Here is a 22,119-nt window from a genome sequence, read left to right as displayed (position 1 = left end):
CTTAAGTATTGTGCATTCTTAATCCATGTTAACAATGTAGTTAACTTATATTAATGAATGATACCTTATTGTAGCAGTGTTACCAAAATATCTGTAAAAAGAATTGGTGTCAGATTCCCCCTTCCATGAGAAGTGCTTTGAGTGCCTAGAAAAGCGCTATATAAATGTAATGAATTATTAATTATTATTATTCCAAACAGTGCGTTCAGATGAAACTTCAGTTTATGTTCGCTTGTATAGTCATAGTAACGTTATCATGCCCACTGCAGTAAAAATGTTAAGAGAACTACCATTAATAACAGTATACAGAGATATACGCTTTAATATTTTTCTTTCACTCTAAAGAGCTGCTCTAAAAGCAGACGTTACATTCAAAAACACAAGACGTGCCAATCAATGAATTAAGAAGCTGCACTTATTTTGCAGCTTCTCTTGTTTATCTATAACGCTTTTCCGTTTCGGGGTTCCCCACAGGAGTGTTAAAACCAAATAAATCGTATTTTCAATTTCAGATACACGTTGTCTCCGGGGTGTAGTTGTACTGCAGCAAGAGTGTAACGTCAGTTCGATTCACAAATAAATGACTCTTTCGCAAACATCTAGATATTAAACACTGTTTTTATCTTTACAATTTAAACATCAAACAACTCTAGAACAATAAATAAATTAAATTACTCACTCGTTTTTGCAGCTGAATGATTCCTGAATGATTCCTCTGAAAAACGTTGGTCTGCATCTGCAGGATCTTCCTCAGGATTTAAATTAACCGCCAAAACCTTTTTTTCAGGCGGCTGAGTTCATTGAATTCTAGTAGTGGCCCGAATGTGACAAAACTAACTCGGGCCGATGGTAAATACACACAGCTACACCGAGCATGGACCTGACACCAGTTGAACTGCTTTCAGCCGATACTGGCCCATACAGAAAAAGCCGTCAGTCAGCCAGATGTGTTATGCACAGTCGGCACGGATCTGGCCCATTATCTGTTCACCGATGCCGACAGTGAGCCGACACTGACGCATTTCAGCCGGAATCGGCCCAACTGTGCTTGCTATCTGGGCGGTTGTGCCATTCGGCGTCTGTCGGCGGCGCCCAGCAACGGCTCTTGTTCAAAATCCTGCCGCGACACAGAGCGCCATTTACATGGTTTTATATTAAATTTACATTATATTTGTCGCAAATCATCGTAAATGACTTTGTCACAAGGTGACGAACCAGCAGCGGAACTATATATTCCACGGAGGAATGTTTCCACCCGGAGCGCTTTCAACGGAACACCCAGCCAGCCTTGTATGCATCGCTACCATGGGAACAGCAGCCGCTGATGACAGAGTGGCAGCAGGTGCGGCGCATCAAGGGGCTGTTTGATGATTGGGACACACAGCGCTTGGAAACAGATAAAAACCAAGCTTTGGGAGATCAAGCAGTTGAGTTCAGTTCAGTGCAGTGTTCTGTGTTCGGTGTTCGGGTGCTGTGTCCTGACTTTGTTCCGTCGAGGTGGGCTGAGAGTTTCTGTGGGACAAATTGGCTGGTGAGATCGACCCGCGGAAGGGAATCCGCTACGAAGGATTGGGTGGTGTGGAACAGAGAAGCAGAGGAGAAGTCGCCTTGGAGATATCAAGTCCCCTTCTTGGGTAGAGATAAGTGCAAACCTTCTACTGGCCGTACGGCATGTGATTTAAACACAAAGATACTGTATATGAAGAGAAGCGATCTAGGAACAGGAGTCTAGACACCGTAATGAGAAGACAGCTGTTGTGATGCATGATTCAGGTCGCTATATATTCTTCCGTCTTACTGTTCCTGCTGTTCAGAACAAGGAGGTGGGCTGTGGCCTTATATTTCACAGAGTGGTTGAGAGTGACGTGAGTTGATGCTGTGCCCCACCGTGTGTGTTTGAAGTGAAGTTACTGCATGCTTACTATACCGAATTCTGTCACGTGCCCATCGGCCTTGCCCTGTGTTGCAGTTTGGAGTTGCTGAAGAATAGATTAAGTGACGGTGGAATTTAAAGCCTGCCGTGTTCTGATTCATCATTGATGCTGTCTTGGGGAACGGAGGAAATCCAGTTATCTGTGGTTCTGAGTGTTGTACATTCCAAGCCTGCTGTGTTCTGATTCATCATTGATGCTGTCCTGGAGAACGGAGGAAATCCAGTTATCTGCTGTTCTGAGTGTCCCCCAGCTAAAGCCGCTTGCATACTGTTCCATTATCACTGTTGTGGAGAGCGGAGAAAACCCAGGTATCTGTTGTTCTGAGTGTTGTACATTCCAAAGCCTGCCGTGTTCTGATTCATCATTGATGCTGTCTTGGGGAACGGAGGAAATCCAGTTATCTGTTGTTCTGAGTGTTGTACATTCCAAGCCTGCTGTGTTCTGATTCATCATTGATGCTGTCCTGGAGGACAGAGGGAATCCAGTTATCTGCTGTTCTGAGTGTCCCCCATCTAAAGCCGCTTGCATACCGTTACATCATCACTGCTGCGGAGAGCGGAGAAAACTCAGGTATCTGTTGTTCTGAGTATTATACATTCCAAGCCTGCTGTGTTCTGATTCATCATTGATGCTGTCCTGGAGAACGGAGGAAATCCAGTTATCTGCTGTTCTGAGTGTCCCCCAGCTAAAGCCGCTGGCATACTGTTCCATCATCACTGTTGTGGAGAGCGGAGAAAACCCAGGTATCTGTTGTTCTGAGTGTTGTACATTCCAAAGCCTGCCGTGTTCTGATTCATCATTGATGCTGTCCTGGAGAACGGAGGAAATCCAGTTATCTGCTGTTCTGAGTGTCCCCCATCTAAAGCCGCTTGCATTCTGTGTTATCAACACTGCCGGGGAGAGCGAAGGAAATCCAGTGTTTGCTGTTCGGGGTGTTACCCCTAAGGCCTGCTGACCCCAGGAGCTGGTCGATTGTCCGGACTTGCCGATCTGACCACCCAGTCATTCTTTCTCGCCAGCCCTCCGAAACCTTTCTGTTACCCGTTGTCTGGGGAAGAACCTACTGTACTTGGAGTGCCCACTTGCTGTCCGGTCGACGTCTGTCACCGTCGTGAGCTTCTGTATCCGCTATACGGGGAGGAACCAATTGTACTTGGAGTACCTACTGGCTGTCTAGTCGACGCCCCTTTCACAGCCGTAAGCTTTCTGCATCCCCTGTATAGGGAAGAACCAACCGTACTCGAAGTACCCACCTGCTGTCTAGTCGACGCCTTTCCACAGCTGTAAGCTCTCTGCATCCCCTGTATAGGGAAGAACCAACCGTACTCGAAGTACCCACCTGCCGTCTAGTCGACGCCTTTCCACAGCTGTAAGCTCTCTGCATCCCCTGTATAGGGAAGAACCAACCGTACTCGAAGTACCCACCTGCTGACTAGTCGACGCCTTTCCACAGCTGTAAGCTCTCTGCACTCACTAGGGAGGAACCGACCGTACCTGGAGTACCTACTTGCTGTCTAGTCGACGCCTTTCCACAGCTGTAAGCTCTCCGCACCCACGGTCTAGGGAAGAACCAACCGTACCTGGAGTACCTACTTGCTGTCCAGTCGACGCCCCTCTTCACCGCTGTAAACTTCTGTACTTGAGAGATCGAGAAGAGTACAGTCTACTTAGAGCCCGAGAAGGATAAGCCGTGTTTAGAGTACTTACCTGCTGGTCAATCCGCGTCCCCTCCATAGCCGAGAGCCTCGGCACCCGAAAAGTCTGAGGGGTTGAGTGGACCGAGTCCCCGCCTGTTGTCCGGCCGACGTCCCGGCGGCCACTGGATGCTGGGGAGGAAGGAGGAGTTTTAATTAGGATATACAAATTCTTTTAATCAATAAAGCCTGTTACATTTTTACTTTCCTTGTCCGCCTGGTTTCTGGTTTGCTCCTCAGTGGTACATTCTAAAGGGAGGGGGTAGACCCAGTCGACCCTCCCGACCTGTGACAACTTCACCCTGTGCTGCAATGTACATTTAGTTTTACATTAATTTACAGAAATCAGCTGCTTGAAAGAAAATTGCTGATGTTATCGGATTTTCAGGTGATATTCTCAATTCATTCAGTTAATGGATGCTCTGAGTGAGCCTAAAGTGTTCAGATCACAGACTCAGCAACTATAGTATTTAATTGTACAGTACAATCATAACATAGTACAGACATTATCTTAATTTCATAATCTCCTTAAACATAAGAATACTGCTGGCCATAAACTGAGTAAGTGCGCGTCCGGTGTGCGATACCTCGAGTTGTCCTACACGCGACGCGGCGCTGCTGAGTGTGTAGCCACCAAACTTTTTACCCATCTCCGTGTCCATCACCCTGCGGATTACGCAATTTTACAGAGAATACATTGCGATTATTTTACTAGTCATGGAATGGGAAACGTGACTTTAACCTGATAACAGGGGGTTTCTGTGTTCATACATTTAATAAAGGGTGATTATTAAGGACCATCTTATTTTTGTATTTGTATTTGCACTTGATTTTTTTGTTTGTACCCTTATGTTTGTTGGGTAAAAAAAGAAAAACTATATAAACTAAGTAAAAATTTATTTGACTGATAACTAACCCCGCCCCTCCCCCTCCTCCTCCTCTTATAGATTCTATAGATATCGCGATATATCGATATCGTGAATTATTTTGGCCACAATAACCGTGGTGTGAAAAATCTAACATCGTGACAGCCCTAATCTCCAGTATTAATACATTGTTTGATACAATATTGTTTTTTTATATTATGTAAATGTGAATTTTTATTTTATATTGGTTTATTTCTTATTACCATATGTTACTTGTATTTATATTGTTTAAAAATTTAAGTTAATATTCTGTCCAGTTTGGCCCTGTAAATAAAAGGGTATTCTTTTTTGACAAAGTGTGTGCAGTTTCGTTTTCTTAAGTACCGTTTCAGGAACCGTTTAAGCACCGGAACCGTAAGATGCACGCAAGTGCACCAGGGTTCGATAGAATCAATAGAATCGCGTGTAAATCCCCCACATGTTCGACTGATGACAGGGCTGTCAGAAAAACGGTTTTGAGTGAGAGGTACTTTAGATCCACGGCATCTAACGGTTCAAAGGGATATGTTTTCAGGGCCTCTAGGACCAAAGAAAGATCCCACATAGGAACCAACGGGGGCTGCGGGGGATTCATCCTCCTGGCTCCTCTAAGGAAATGGATGACAAGCTCGTTCCTTCCTAATGACTGGCCGCGTGTCGACTCAGCGAACGCTGCTACGGCCGCACATAAACTTAAAGCATGGAGGGGGACCTGCCCCTGTCCAACAGCTCTTGATGGAAGCTAAGCAACAGCGAGAGCCCCCACACGTTCGTGGGTCCAGATTTCTGTCGGTGCACCATTTGGAGAACACAGACCATTTAGATGCGTAAAGCCTTCTCGTAGAGGGAGCTCTAGACTGCGTGATCGTGTTCATAACCCCTTCTGGCAGGACAACGGGTATCCGTTGATCAGCCATACGTGCAGAGACCAGCACTCTGGATGAGGATGCCAGATTGAGCCGCAGGCTTGAGAGAGGAGATCTCTCCTCACCGGAATCGGCCAAGGGCCTGTGCGTGACAGCCGAGTCAGCTCCGGGAACCAGATTTGGTTCTCCCATCGCGGGGCTACGAGGAGCACCGAGCGGCGTGTTTCCCTGATTCTCTTGATTACCTGTGGCAACGGTGAGATTGGGGGGAAAGTATACAACGGGCGGCTGGGCCAGGTTTGGGCCAGCGCGTCCTCGTTCTTTAAAAAGAACTTCAGCCAATGAGCGTTGTCTTTTGACGCAAAGAGGTCGACTTCCGCTTTGCCGAAGAGATGCCATAGCAACTGGACTGTTTGGGGGTGCCGGGACCATTCCCCCGGGGAATGTTGTCCCTGGACAGCCTGTCTGGGCCGTCGTTCAGATGGCCCAACACATGTGCAGCTCTCAGCGAGCGCAGTGAGTGCTGAGACCAAACGAGGAGGCGTTCTGCCACATAGTCCAGTTCTATTCCCAGAAAGGAAACTGACTGACTGGGCAGTAGTGAGCTCTTGGCCCAATTGACCATGAGACCGAGGCTTTCCAGATGACTGAGAAGCACTGTTCTGTGAGATAAGAGTTCTATCTCTGACTGTGCACTTTGTGAATGTACGGGGTGCTAAAGACAGGCCAAACGGAGGGACGGTGTATTGATATACCTGACCGTCGAAGGCGAATCTCAAGAATGGCCTATGACGGGGTATTATCTGAATCTGAAAGTAGGCGTCTTTCAGATCGAGAGAGATAAACCAGTCCCTCGGGTGAATTTGCGCGAGAATTTGTCTGGTCGTGAGCATTTTGAACGGTCTTCTCGTGAGAGCTTTGTTCAGATATCTCAGATCTAAGATAGGTCTGAGAGCTCCGTCCTTCTTGGGTACGAGAAAATAACGGCTGTAAAAGCCTGACTCGCTCAGAGAAGGAGGTACCGGTTCTATGGCCCCTTTGCACAACAGTTTCGCTATTTCTGCGCGGAGTAGATGTGCTACTTTTCACTTTCGTCGCGGTCCGTGCTTGAAGGCGCAGGGGACGGCGAGCGAACTGTAGTGAATAGCCCTCTCTTATTGTGCTCAGCACCCATTCTGATATCCCTGGAATCTCTTCCCATGCTTTTACATGCACAGCTAGGGGCAGAATGGCCTCCGGGTTCCGATCGCCACACTTCGTGGGCTCGGGAAACTGAACCGAAGGTATGGGCGCGGCGCGCGCACCCTCTGTGCTTGAATACGGCGGAGTGTATTGTGATAACTTCGAGATGCGCGATCGGCGCCTGGGGCGGAGTGTTTGTTAGTAAGCGTGAGTGCTCGAGAGCGGGCACGTGACTTACATTCATAACCTGACCGATATGAGGTTGTTTTGGCCGTGTAACAGAGAAGGCAGAGAGTAGGCGTGGGCACATAGTTGTGGGCACAGTTCCTACATCTAACACTCGAGCGGCATATGCCGGCTTTATGTGAGTGGGCTCTGTGAGAGTGAGAGACACGGGGGGTATAGTGCTTGTGTGTAGGGGTGAAAAATGTGGGCACATTTTCTACACTTATGACTCCGACTGTCTGAGTCGGATAACCTGAAATTATACTCTTTCTGAGATTTCTCTGGTTCGCCGTAAAAACGGCGGTTGTATGCAGGCGAGTGGGTTGTATCACCAAAATACGTCGGTTGCCAAATACGTCACTGCAGTAGCCTTTTCTAAGGGGACTGACAGAGCGAAAAACTTTGATGGTGGTCTGGCCTCTGCGGGACCCAGCCGTTTTTTCTTCCCTGCTGCTGCTTGGAGGGCTTAGCATGCTCAGGTTTCAGCGAGATCTTAGGTCGAGGTCCCCGCGGGGGAGGCAGCCTGTGATGGCTGGATGAGCGCGATCTAGGGCGGCCGGCCTGTCGCCGCTGCGAAAGTTGGAGACTGAACTGGATGCTGAGTAGAGCTTTGCGCAGGAGGCTGGTCATGTGAGCGGCCTGCAGCTGAGCTGGAGCGTCGAGGCAGGAAGAAGTTCATGGCCTGCGAGGTCTTTTGTACTTCAGAGAAGCGGTCGACGATCTCGGACTCCCTCATGTCGGCAAGCGTCAGCCAGAGGTGCCTCTCTGTGATGGTGAGCGAGGCCATGCATCTCCCGATAGCCTGAGCCGTGGATTTTGTAGAACGAAGGGAAAGGTCCGTCGCGCTCCTCAAATCCGTGACGACGGCCGGATCCGTGCACTTCTCGTCCCACTCGCGGAGGAGATCGGCCTGAAGGATCTGGAGAACAGCCATAGAGTGCAGGGCGGACGCGGCCTGTCCGGCAGCAGAAAACACACGGCCGACAAGAGCTGACTTGGTCCTGCAAGCTTTAGACTGGAGGGCAGACTTTGAGCGCCATCTCGTGGAGGGCGGACAAAGGTGCGCTGCTACTGCCTCCTCCACTGGGGGAATAGAGTTGTATCCCTTCTCGACGGCGCCATCCACCTGGGAGAGCGTCGAGGAGACATTTGAGAGGAGTCTCGCGGAGAATGGTGCATTCCACGATTTAGAAAGCTCCGTGTGGAGCTCCGGCAGAAATGGGTGCAGACCTGGAAGCGGGTACGTGGTGGCGGTGATGTAGACAGGAGCCGTCGAGTCTGTTAGGCGCGGGCTCCTTCGGCGGTGACCACTCAAGGCCGAGCTGGTCGACGGCCTTAGTCAGGAGGCACACCAGCTCTGCGTCCACGCCAGCCCGAGTCCGGCCGGATTCCTGGATCGAGGAGGAGGCTGAGTGATAAGAACCCGACCATTCCTCACTGTCCGAGGCCAGGATGGAGCAGCTGTCACCTGTGGCGTCTCCTTCCGCCTCGTCACCTAACACGACGGCAGTGAGGGCCGAAGCCAGCAGCTACGCTTCCGGGAGGGGGGGCGGAGAAGGGGAGAGAGAAGCTCGAGGGAGGGGCTCCGACGAGCGTTTCACGGCGACCTCGGGCTCCGGTGGTCTTTGAGAACGGCGCTTCTTCTTGCGCGGTCCAAGAGAGGGCGGAGTGACAGCTTCGGCGTTGAAGGCCTTGAGTCGAGTCCACGCAGTGGACACAGCCTCCTGAAGCAAGAGCGAGGGCTGCGTGGTCTGGGCCCAAGCAGAGAGCGCAGATGACGTGGCGGTCTCCGGTGCTGAGCGGGGCTCGGCACGAGCCACAGGAAGTGCGAGGCCTTTTGATAAAAACGCCTTGCACTCTTTTAGGAAAAGTGTGTGTCGTGGCGGCGAACACGCACAGCAATGCAAAAGAGCAAAGGATACTCGTCGCCGGATAGCTTAGCAGGCACGGAAGGCTGAAGGCGGCGAAGACGACCGGCTTCCTCAGATTTCCTCTGCTTGCTGGTCGCTGGTTTCGATGGTGGCTGGATCCAGCGATGCGTAGAGCTTCGCTGAAGAGATGAAAATCAGGGTAGCAGCCTCCGAGACTCTCTTTTATACGCTTAGCCACACCCATTCTGGCAGGGTTGTGACGCGTAGAGGGCGCGACGTCACGCGAGGCTCAGTGGTAGGCTGCTGCAGTAGCCGCAAGGCAGCCAATAAGCACGCTAGACAGCCTGCTCTAGGTCTGCTAGCTGCTGCACTGCGTTGACAAAAAATACAAAATTAAAGGAGCTGTATGTAAGAAATTTATTTCAATTAATCATAAAATGGCCCTGATATGTCACTAGACATTAAGAAATCATGTACATTTCAAATACTTATATCACTGACAACAGTTGTCCGACCAGCATATTGTCATTTAAAAAGTGCAGTTGCAGCCCTCAACTGATGTTGATGTTGTGTTTTGGTCTGATGCTCCACCCTCCACCTATCTACCAATCACGAAGTCAGTAGTGTTGCAGCATCCGGGTTGCCAGCTCTGCTCTAGTTACCACAGCTGCAGCTCGTCACATTCCTGCGGGATCCTGCAGCCTATCTGGCAACCTTGAGTCAGGGAGGAGGGGGAGGGGATACACCGCTCTACAGTAATTTGAAAGTGAATGCAGTGCCACTTTTGGCCACAATCTTACATACAGCTCCTTTAAGGATCATTTTTGGCTTCATATCTCGAGAAAAGATGACTTTACCTGTAGCGTAAGCAAATTACGCAATACGAGAGAACCTCTCATAAGAGAACCCAGAGTATGACGTAAGAGGAAACCCACGATTGAGTCAAACATCTGGAAATAAAGCAAAACAATATAAAACAAAATAAGTTTTCTATAGAAACTGTGTTTCGTTGTTTGGAAACACCTCTGGCTGAGAATAACTGAAGAAAACAGGTGCATGTACTGTAGATAATGAGGTAATAATGATGAACAGGTGAATGGAGTAACAGGTGGGATGATCCATGATTGACAGCAGAACAGTAACACCAGTCTTCTCCTGCTGGTCTGAACAGGAACAGGACCTAAAACCCAACGAGAGAGAGAGACTAAAAGAGACCAAACGAGAGACAATAGTAGACGTGTAAATGATAGGATGATAAGAAATATGATATATTACAAATATATTGAAAATAAAGAAAATGTATTTTCGGTCTATCGAGGGAATGCACTGAATGTAGAGTAGATTGCGGTCTGGATGGGAAAAACTTTATTTGTCCTTTACATTTATACTGTTGTTTATTAATTTGTTTATTTTTAATTATTCGTACATACAGCATGACACTCTTTAATTATCTGAGGAGGATCTTGAATGTTGTTTCCTTTTTATGTTTTTATTTCAATGGGAAAATAATAATATTTGAATCTAGCATTTATCATCAAAGTTCCAAAACAAAGTATAAATTTGTCATTTCTATGTGGTGAAAGCAAATATACTGTTCCTTGAGATTAAGGGTCAGTTGTTTTTAAATTACTGAGAGAGGGATTTAAAGGAAACGCTTTTTGTAAGTTAAGTATTTAATTCATCCTCATTTCACCATCCCAATATCTTCTCTTTCATACAGACACAGATGTTAGATGTTTACCTGAACTCTTGTGTTTGTCACCTCAGTGAATGAGTCTTTTTTCTTTTTCTCTCAGAACCTACAACTGATCCATGCTATGATTATAACACTCTTGATGAATATTGGAGAGATATACGGCAAAGCCCATATCAGTACTCTGGATATGATGACACTCTTGTTGAATGGAGTGGCTGGTATCGGCTGTATCTGAATGGAGAAAGTGCCCAGATGTCTGAGTGGTGTGTGAGAAATGCTGGATGTGGCGGTCAAACTGCACTGTATCTCAGCGGTTCTCATCCAACACTTGAGGATGGAGTGGTGACCCGTGAAGTCCTGGGAACTAGTTCAGGGTGGGAGTGGTTCTGGTATTCCAATCAGTGTGGCGCCTACAGTTCCTCATCCATCCGAGTCAAAGCCTGTCCAGGAGATTATTACGTCTATGAATTAGTCAAACCCGTCATATCAGCTCCAGGGCCGATGTACTGTGCAGGTACAATATTAAATCTTATCTTTTGGATGTTTTATGTCAGTATAACGTGTAAATGCTCTAACTATTAGATAATTTGACATACATCTTTTGTTTTATGAAAATAAGCATGTTTTAACTAGTTAGAATCAGTGGTGTACAGTTCATTATCCATTCTGTATAGTAGGTTATGTTACAGATCAATAGCACCTAGATTTCTTTGTTATACAATTGCTCAAATCACACTTTAGGCAATTTGTTTAATAATTATGTAAACTAAAAATGTATATGAAAACATTTTTTTCTCAGATTAAAACTTATTAGCACAGCTTTTGTCATATGAAGCCCCGTTCTACAGGGTTCTGTCAGCTACAGACATGCCCCGTTTTAGCCTGACAGTACACCACTGATTAGAATATACTTGCTCGAAATTATGTAATTAATCATCATAATTGCTCTTATGGTATTATAAAACTCTTATGCTCTTTAGGATGTAATAAATTTTAACAGTACTTTTGCAAACTCCATGCTAGTTGCTTTCCAAAGCATCAGCAGTGATCCCTGCTACAACTATGAGTCTCTGGATCGTCCCTGGAGAGCCAACAATGAAAGTGGAGGTGACATTTGTGATGAATCTTTCTCCTGGAATGGCTGGTACCGGCTTTTCTACTATGGAATGGACATCCGGATGCCAGAGACCTGTGTTAATTCATACAGCTGTAACACAGATATCAATCTGTGGCTCAATGATCCTCACCCTCAGATAGAGGATGGAGTGGTGATCAGGGAGGTCTGTGGAGGGTCTTATTGGAGTGACTGCTGTGATTACAAGTCTAAACCCATCAGAGTGAAAGCGTGTCCAGGCAATTACTATGTCTATGAACTTGTGAATCCAGCATGGTGGTGTTCAGGATACTGTACAGGTACTGTGATTTTCACAGATTTCAAAACATTTTGTAAATGATGTTTGTCATGATATGAATTTCCTTCTTTAGATGTCAGCACTATTTCACAGGCAGTTTCCACTGTGAGTCCAGATATATTCACTGGATCCAGCATCACATTGAGTAAGTTGTAAAAATATATATGAACGAATATATGAGTGTTATTAAAAATATTTTGGCAATTAAATATTTGCAATACAGTTTAAATGGTCATTTTTATGCACAAACATTTTCACTATTACACAGTCGCATTTTGTATGAATGGTTTATGAATCTCATGATTATTACAGTGTTTGACTGGTTCAGATTTGCACTTGTAAAGTTCCTCATTGAAATATAACTTGTTTGTTTTGGTCTCATCATCTTTCACTAACACAGATTATGACCCGTGCAATAACTATAACACACTCGACAACTACTGGAGAAGCACACTCAATTACTGGTCTATGTATGGATACATATCCGATCATGATGACACTCGTGTAGAATGGGACGGCTGGTATCGACTCTTCATTAATGGATCAAGTGCTCAGATGCCTGAGTGGTGTTTTTATTATTTGTCATGTGGAGGTTATAGTTCTCTGTGGCTTGGTGACCCTCATCCTCGGCTAGAAGATGGAGTTGTTACTCGTGAAGTTTACGGCTCTCGTAATGATCAGTGCAGTCGCTACAGATCTGACCCAATCCAAGTCCAAGCTTGTCCTGGAAATTATTATGTCTACAAATTTACCAGACCAACTCTTTCAATCCCAGATCCTGTATATTGTGCAGGTACATTCATTCATCTTTATATCTGACATGCTTTTCATGAATTTTATTGATTTATATTCATATTATTAATTTGAATATATTTAATCTGCAATATATAATGCTCTCTATCTATTTTTTCCTTAATAGTGCCTTTCCCCACCCCAAGTGTCGACCCCTGCTACAGCTATACCAGTCTGGATGAGCCTTGGAGATCCACAGACAACTCTTACTATAATAACTATAACTACTATGGCATGTGTGATTATAATGTGGAGTGGAATGGCTGGTACAGGATGTTCTACAATGGTGAAAATACTCGGATGCCAGAATCATGTGTAAATCAGTACACGTGTGGCACTTATGAACCACTGTCGCTCAACGGCCCTCACCCACAGCTGGAAGATGGAGTGGTCACCCGTCAGGTCTGTCTCTCCTTATGGGATGGCTGCTGTACTTACACATCCCACCCTATAAGAGTCAAAGCCTGTCCAGGAAATTACTATGTTTATGAGTTTGTCAAGCCAATATTTTGTGGAGCTTACTGTGTTGGTGAGCACTTACTCATATGATCTTCAGCCATTAACTTTTCTGGATTTTGTTTGAATTTAAATTAAATTATTGTCATTAACATAAAATGTTCCTAATACCAGATGCCTCAAACCAGTCCATCTCATCAACAACAGAGACGATCCCATCCATAGAATCCATTACTCCACCAATCACAACCACTGGTAAAGTATTGTCTTGCTTCCTTCATTAACTCTCTTGAGCATCTTTTGGGACATGCATTTTTATTAAACATGATCTCTTGAAATGTTCCTGTTAATCACATTAAGTAAATTCACATTAAGTAAATGGGAGGGTGCTAACAAAAAAAAACTAAAATTCTCGGGAGAGCAGCATGTGTCCAAATTTTAATCTTAACCGTTCGATTTAATCAGAAACAATCTTAAAACAGGGCTTTACTTGTAAAACGCCAAACTTACCCTTTAAGTGTTTTTAATCGTGATTAATCACAGAAAAAATGTGTGATTAATCTAGTTAATTTTTAATCGATTGACACCACTTATGGCTGAAATATATATATATATATATATATATATATATATATATATATATATATATATATATATAGCACTATATAAGTGCTGTCAATCGATTAAAAAATGAACCCTATGAACCTATATATAATAAGAATCAGAGTGTAATTTGATATCCTTTTACATCCATACAGTTTCATAGTATTGTTGTTCTTTTCCTTAATGTCACTTACTATGATTTTTGGACCCCCTGGTTATCTTAGACAGACCCCAGTTTGAGAAATACATGGAAAACATGTACAATTAAGTAATTAGCAAGTAATTCATGCAATAAGCCATGCGATTAAATCAAAAGCAGAGATCTAGGAACAAGATATTTTTGCAGATTAATGGGAGCAGTGTCCGTTCTAAAATAAAGACGTTTTAAAGTTGAAAGAACAAACAAAATTCTAATTTTCAATCATCAGTCTGTGTAGAATACCACCATATGAGAATAATTTTTTTGCAAATAAGTGGCAAAGAGTGTTCTGAAAGCACTGACTTCTTGAAGTCAATTTGCTTGCAATACTTGTGCTCAATTGCAAAGGGACACAAATTTAGCTGTTTTTATCTCGTTTTGTCAGCTAGATAAGAGAAGATGTTCTAAAAGCTCATGACAAATTGTCTTCAGCTTCAACTTAAAATGAAACAGTGAGCTTAAGTAAAAAGCATAAACTGTTTCATAACATAACCACTACAAAAAATACACACAAAAAAACATTAATTCATTCCGCAAAATATATATTTTTAATATTTCCATGACAACAGCTCCCCCTGTTGACCCCTGCTACAACTACAATATTCTGAATGATTCATGGAGAGCCACCACCAACAATCAACATTCCTCTCAAATAATGTGTGACGCTTGGGTCAGCTGGAACGGCTGGTACCGTCTCTTCATTCAGGGTCAGAGCGTTCAGATGCCAGACACATGTGTTGATGAGTATAGTTGTGGCACTCATGCTCCTCTGTGGCTGAACGGAGGACATCCAACAGTTGAGGATGGAGTGGTCACTCGAGATGTCTGCGGTCACTGGAGCAATAACTGCTGCTATTTCCAATCCAATCCCATTAAAGTCAAAGCCTGTCCAGGAGATTATTATGTCTATGAGTTTGTGAGCCCAACTAACTGCCATTTGGCATACTGTGCAGGTAAATATATTTAAATGTGCCCTTCGTTTATGTAAGAGATAGTTTTTTTAATCTAATATTTATCACTTATTTCAGATTCAAGCAACATAAACACTACCACTACTACTGTCATGCCAGAGACAACCACAGATGAAACTACAACAGCAGAAACTACAACCATGGACACTATGACTGGTAATATAATGTATTATGATACAATCTGGAGGATTATTGTTTGGCATGAGCAAATCAGATCCATGTCATAAGTTTGTGATGCATGTACATAATTCAAAACAATTTATAAGACCATATAGGCTTTTATATTATCAGTCGTATTAAAGTAAGTCCCTGGAAATCAAAGCTGTGCAACTATTGGTCATAATGCTATATTATGCATTTTATCATGCAGATATTGCAAATATTATGATGGGGACACTAAGGTAAATTAAATTGAAATGATGTCTATGAAATTACTAAAACATGTTTAATACTGTTTTTTTTCTCTCTCTCTCAGACAATAGCATCAATATTATGAGCCAATTTTATCCATTTGGACATGGAGACTTAGTAAATGAACGCATTGATGATCGGAGTTCATCAGTTATATACCTCCAGCAGCCATTTATATTTTTTGGGCAAACATACAACCAAATTTATGTAAGTCAATCTGATATGAGAGGATATTGGATTACGAGTGTCTAATACCTATGTCTATAAACATTGTACTCTTGGAGAAAAAGTACAAGGGAAAATGACCATTCACTGCATAATTTTGCATATTTTAAAAGTATCTTCCACATATTAATAATCAGACCTCTTCTATTTCAGGTAAACAACAATGGACACTTGACTTTTGACGGGGCATGGTACAGCTACTCTCCATACCAGTTCCCAGCTTATGGAGGGAAAGACCTCATTGCTCCATTCTGGACAGATATTGACAACCGCTGGAATGGTGTTATCTCATATCGACAATACACCTCTGGCAGTGTCCTTACACAGGCGACCCAAGACATAAACCAATACTTCCCTGAATTGAGTTTCTCTGCTTCATGGGTCTTTGTTGCGACATGGGATAGAGTTGCATACTACTACAATTCAGGAACAGTAAGTAGCACAATTTGGTACCATGGAGACCTTCATATGCCCATTTAAAAATAAAAATTGGTATAACACATGTTTTCTTGCTACAATAAAAAAAAAAATTCTTATTGTTATTTGTCTTTTTTTAGGAAACATCTTTCCAAGTGGTTTTGATTTCAAATGGCCATCTCTCATTTGTTGTAATGAACTACGGTGCAATTGCTCCAACGCAACGATATGTACAGGTAGGCACAAGATGACAGATTAATATGATGTATTGAACAGTTTGACTAACTAATCAGACATCTGCATGTCTTCCTTATCATTAGGCTGGTTATGACACTATCGACTCAAGTCACCATTTCTCAATTACTGGATCACTCCAGAATGACATCACAAGCCTACCATACAGCAGCAATGTCAATGTGCCAGGCAGATGGGCCTTCAGGACAGATCATGGAACACGTGGTTGTCAGTTTAATGGTAACTCTGTTTTCCTGACTGTATGCAATATTTGCTAATTGCAGAAAGACTTTGAATGACTTATTAAAATATAATTATATCATGCTAGTAGTGAGCCATAAGGGAAGCCTTCCAGTATTTACACAAAAGATTTTTGGTGTTTATATCCATAAACTCTTTGTTATAGGTTTCCCAGTGCAGCTGGGAGACTCCTTCTGGAGTGATGCCACCTGTCAGCAGAGATGCTCCTGCACCAGAAATGGCATCCAGTGCAGCTTTGAGCCCTGTACTTATTCCCAAGCTTGTCGTCCAGCTGCTTTCCAATACTCTTGTCAGAACATCCAGAGACAAACATGCACCATCTCGGGTGATCCTCACTACTACACCTTTGACAATCAGATATTTCACTTTCAAGGAACCTGCACATATGTTCTGTCTGAGGTTAGTAATGCTGTTATGGCTTTCCATTTATTGTAGAACAGATGTTTTAAAAAATGTAGAATCCTTTACTTCCTTTACAGAATTTTTGTCATTGTTTAGGCATGTGAAAATGGTTTGCCGTACTATCGCATTGAGGGCAAAAATGAGCATCGGGGTAGTACACATGTGTCATGGACTCGGATGGTCAGAGTATTTGTCTATAATGAAGAAATTGAACTAGTCAAAGGTCATAATTATGAGGCAAAGGTAATTATCAATGTATTGCTGTAATTGCTGTAAATTTGAGTTCAGCCATCCACCCATCTTCCTAATGTCTTTTTTGTCAACATTGTCAAGGTTAATGGGACCTTTCTAGCAACACCATTCACCCTCCACAATGGCTCCATCCAAGTCTATCAGTCAGGGTTTTCCTTGGCCATCAGCACAGATTTTGGTCTCCTAGTGACCTATGATGCATATAGCTATGTCACCATCTCTGTACCTTATGACTACCAGAATGCCACATGTGGTCTGTGTGGGAACTATAACCTTCATCCTGAAGATGACTTCCGTTCAGTCTCTGGGGAGATCTTGAGCTCGGATGTTGACTTTGCCAACTCTTGGAAGGTCGAGGGGGACACAGATCCTGAATGCCATGATGTCAGGTGCACAGGTCTCGATTATGCGGTTTGTACCAACAGTGAAATGAGCCTTTACAGTGACACAAATCACTGTGGAATCCTGGGAGATGTTTCAGGGCCTTTTGCATCCTGCCATTCTGTGTTTTCACCACAGACCTACACAGAGAACTGTGTCTATGATCTTTGCTTAGGAGGAGGTTACCAGCCTATTCTCTGCCAGGCTCTCAATGTGTATTCTGCTCAATGCCAACAGCAGGGTGTGCAACTTGGACATTGGAGGCAACCAGGCTTTTGTGGTAAGTGCCATCTTTATTTTACTTTATTATTTTTGCCATCTTTAAGTAAATTTGGCATTCAGCTTAATGTAACTGGATCGTTTACCTTGCACAAATATTTCAGAGTTTGATGCATATTCCTAATTTTGCTTTCCATTTCCAGAAATCATATGCCCTGAGCACAGTCATTTTGAGTCCCTTGGAACAAGCTGCCCTGCAACTTGCAGCAACCCATCTGCCCCAATAAACTGTCCCTTGCCTAATCAGGAGAGCTGTATTTGTGATGATGGGTACATCCTCAGTGCTGGACAATGTGTGCCTGAAGTAAACTGTGGCTGCACATTTGAGGGCTTCTATTACTCCGAGGGACAGTCAGTAGTGTTGGACGAGGACTGTGGGAGACAATGTGTTTGCAGTAGCAGGTCAATGTTCTGCTATCAGCACCAATGTGGTCCAGCAGAGGTGTGTGGACTCCATAACGGTGTGAGGGGCTGCAGACCCATCAGTTATGCTACCTGTTCGGTTGAAGGCCTGGGTTCATACCACACCTTTGATGGACAAACTTTCAGATACCCAGGAGCTTGTGGACTGACCCTTGCAAGAGTGATGGGGCCATCCCAACTGTCATACTTTGTTTTGACAGTGGAGAAAGTACCCAGAGGCCTTCAAGACTTTTCCAGGTTCCTAAATTTTGAGGCAGGAGGAACTCATGTTTCCATTGAATTGGGAGAAGGTAGCAATGTACAGGTTAGCTAAACAATCTTGGCTTGTCATTTATTTGGAGCAGTTTAACTAAATTATTTCAAACTCATACGCTAGATCAATTAACTTTTATATTCTTCTCAGGTGGATGGACAGATGGTTGGCCTTCCCATCAGTGTTGGTTCCAGTCAGATCCACATCTATCACAGTAGTGTGAGGGGTTTCGTGTTGGAGACAAACTTTGGAGTGACCATTAGAGCTGACTGGCCGCACATTGTCCGAATCACGGCTCCAACCACTTACAATGGTACACTTGGAGGTCTGTGTGGAAACTTGAATGGAAACACCGATGATGAATTCTACAGCCCGGATGGGGTCCTGCTGGATGACTCCCAGCTATTTGCAGATAGCTGGCGTGATGGATCCCTGTCAGCCCACTGTGAGGACCCAGCTGACATTTGGGAACCAGGACTTTATCAGAACAGAAGCAAGTTCAGTGAGCTCTGCAGCATCATGACAATGAACAATGGACCGTTTGCTGAATGCAGCAGAACACTAGACCCTTGGCAGCGGATTGAAGACTGCATTCAGATGCTGGAGCAGACGGAGGGTGCCAGGGAGGCTCTATGTGAAGCCCTGCGAGGGTACACACTACACTGCCAACAGAACGCCATTGCAGTTGGAGAGTGGAGGAGTATCACCCACTGTGGTTAGTGTCTTTTGAGGTGGTAAGATTTTCTGAATTAAAACTATATATCTCTTCAAAATTCTGATCATTCATTGCCTTTCCATTCCGTTTTGTCTTCATTATCTCAGATCCCAACTGTCCAGCAAATACCCATTTTGAACTGTGTGGCACATCCTGTCCTGCGTCTTGCCCTAGCCTCTCGTTTCCCTTCCAGTGCGCTCTGCCATGCCAGGGGGGATGCCAGTGCGATGATGGACTGGTGCTGGATGGAGATCGCTGTGTTCCTCCCACTGGTTGCGGCTGCCACTATGATGGTCGCTATCGGCAGCCTGGAGAGCAGTTCTGGCATGGTGAAGAGTGCCAGTTCCAGTGTGTCTGTGATGGAATCACTGGAAATGTCTATTGCACACCATCATCTTGCAGTGACCAAGAAATCTGCAGTGTGGTGGAGGGGGAGTATGGCTGCCATCCTCATCCACACGGTAGCTGTTATGCTTCTGGAGATCCACATTATATCTCCTTTGATAGAACCTACTTTGACTTTCAAGGCACATGCCGATATGTGCTAGCCACAGTGTGCAATGATACCCGTGGACTACCACACTTCCAAGTTGATGCAAGAAATGCAGCATGGAATGGATGGTCTGTGTCCATAACTGTTGAAGTTTTTGTTAGTGTCTCTGGGCATCTTGTGCACATGTCACAGGACATGAACGGTTATTCTGCTGTTAAGGTAAGCTCTGCTGTTAAAATAAGCAAGTCCCACTCACTGTAATCAATGTAATTATTGATAAGAATGGTTGTATGAACAAGCTCAACTTTTTCTTCAATTAGGTTGATGAAGAGATCAGAAACCTCCCTGTTTATCTTGACTCTGGTCGAGTGTCTGTCTACTCCACAGGACAGTTTGTCTATGTCTCAACTGACTTTGGTTTCAGTGTCAGTTATGGTGGTTCCTGGGAGGTAAACATTGTTGTGCCAGCAGACTACAGTGGAGTTACGTGTGGCATCTGTGGCAACTTTAATGGCCATCCGGAGGATGACTTCCTCACTCCTTCAGGTGCTCTGGCACCTTCAGTAAATCAGTTTGGTGCAGAATGGATGGTTGAGGATGACATGTCATGTAATAATGACCATGGTGGCAGCGATCCTGACCATTGCCAAGATGAGAGCACAACTGTGATTTCCCAAGCCTTGTGTGAGATCATCAAAGACAATCAGGGTCCCTTTAGCTTCTGCCATAGTTCTGTAGATCCACAAGCCTACTTTGATAACTGTGTGTTTGATGTGTGCATCTCTGGGAACCACAACGATGTCTTGTGTCGCTCTATCCAATCATATGTGAGTGCTTGTCAATCTGTCAATGTCATGGTCTACCCCTGGAGGGAACTGGCATCATGTGGTAAGTGACTGGAGATATAGATGAGATATTTAAAAAGACCATTTCTAACTGAACTAAATTTTTTTTTTTTACATTATTCAATGTGTTTTCATTTAATCTCAAATATTTAATATTGTACATATTATGAATAGCATTTATGCTTCATATCAATTTTTTTTGTTACATTGCCAGTCATGCACTGCTCATCAAACATCCCAAACAGTCATTATGAGGTGTGTGGAACAGACTGTGGCCACACATGCGCCAGCAGCATCGATGCTAGTTGTGAACACACATGCTCAGAAGGTTGTTTCTGTGATGAGGGATTTGTGAGAAGTGGAGGACTCTGTGTACCAGTGGACCAATGTGGCTGCTTGTATGATGGATTCTACTATCATGTGAGGATTAAAACATCATGCTTTTTTGTTAAGTCTTATTATATAGGGCAGTGGATTAGGGGAAGCATAGCCTTAGTGTATTATAGCCTAGGCTTAGCATAGCCTTAGTGTACTTAGTGAGGGGTGGTGATGGCGCAGTGGATAAGACACATACCTTTGGTGTGAGAGGCCCGGGTTCGAATCCACTGTGAGACACCAATGTGTCCTTGAGCAAGACACTTAACCCCTAATTGCTCCAGAGGCATGTGACCTCTGACATGCATAGCTATTGTAAGTCGCTTTGGATAAAAGTGTCAGATAAATGTAAATGTAAATTATGGCTCCATACATCACCTCAAACACTTGGTAAGGTTAACGGTAAGGTTAAAACCATGGTACAAAGAGGGTATCATCATAATACTTGCATTTACATTTACTCCTAAAACCTAATGGTGATACCATGATTTGTGTAAGTAAAATACTCACTGGTGTTATGTTAAGGAAATGTAAAGTTTGTTGTCATTGTTGATTTTGTAGATTGGTGAACAGTTCTGGGATTCAACATGCTTCCAACGCTGTCAGTGTTTTGCTCCAAATGATGCTGCACTGCATCTTTCTGCCCAGCGGCCATGGAGTGTGCGGTCAGAAATGGACGCCGTGACTGCTTCAGTCCAATGTCCACATGCACAGTCTGGGGCGACCCCCACTACATCACCTTTGATGGGGCTGTGGCCCACTTTCAGGTATTAACTGCTGTTTCTGCAGACAACTACCTTAACTGTTGTTTTGTGTCCCAGTAGAGGACAAATTACTTAAGAGTCAAGTTTATTCAAATGAGGGTTATTGGTGTTAGAATATCTGAACAGGGTTGGATTTCAAATGTCTGTAACACAGTTCATTGTTATGGGAAGAAGGAGGCGGGAACCGGGAAACGTTTATCACTCACTTTAATAAATAAAACAAACAAATAAAAACCAAAAGTAAAAGACAGCAGCCCCTCTCGGACGACTGCTATCACATATAATGAAACAAAACACAACAGAAGTTCAGGCCTGTTCCTCTCTCAATCTTCACTGTCGTCGGTCCTCCTTTAATGCCTCCGCTCCTCAGTGAGAGATACGAGACTGCTGCTTTGTGCAGGTGTCGCTCATTAGTAATCGCGCCACCGGCCTTAGCGCCGTTCTCTCACGGCCCACGGCCCTCGGCCCTCGGCCTCGGCCTCGTCCTGCTCGCCACAGTGTCTTTCATGAATTGAAGATTAGTCATATATTTATGAATGTATACATTGTCCTGCAAGATATTTATGTGAGAGAAGTGAAAGAA

At 44.2% G+C, this 22,119-nt stretch overlaps 1 protein-coding gene across 1 annotated transcript in view; it reads left to right on the top strand.

Annotated features, from left to right (window-relative positions):
• The window catches only part of LOC130082413 (alpha-tectorin-like), a 226,432-nt gene that overhangs the window by 51,499 nt on the left and 152,814 nt on the right, over window positions 1-22,119 (top strand). Inside the window, exons 11-15 of the mRNA XM_056247270.1 lie at window positions 12,186-12,578; window positions 12,705-13,106; window positions 13,208-13,288; window positions 14,405-14,788; window positions 14,864-14,962. Of these exons, the coding sequence (XP_056103245.1) occupies window positions 12,186-12,578; window positions 12,705-13,106; window positions 13,208-13,288; window positions 14,405-14,788; window positions 14,864-14,962 (1,359 nt within the window). The remainder of the gene's footprint in view (window positions 1-12,185; window positions 12,579-12,704; window positions 13,107-13,207; window positions 13,289-14,404; window positions 14,789-14,863; window positions 14,963-22,119) is intronic.

Source organism: Rhinichthys klamathensis, unplaced genomic scaffold (assembly GCF_029890125.1).
Source record: "Rhinichthys klamathensis goyatoka isolate OS25496 unplaced genomic scaffold, OSU_Roscu_1.1 h1tg000045l_1, whole genome shotgun sequence".
NCBI lineage: Eukaryota > Metazoa > Chordata > Actinopteri > Cypriniformes > Leuciscidae > Rhinichthys > Rhinichthys klamathensis.
Note: the sequence above shows the minus strand (reverse complement) of the source record. Positions and strands in the feature narration are given on the sequence as shown.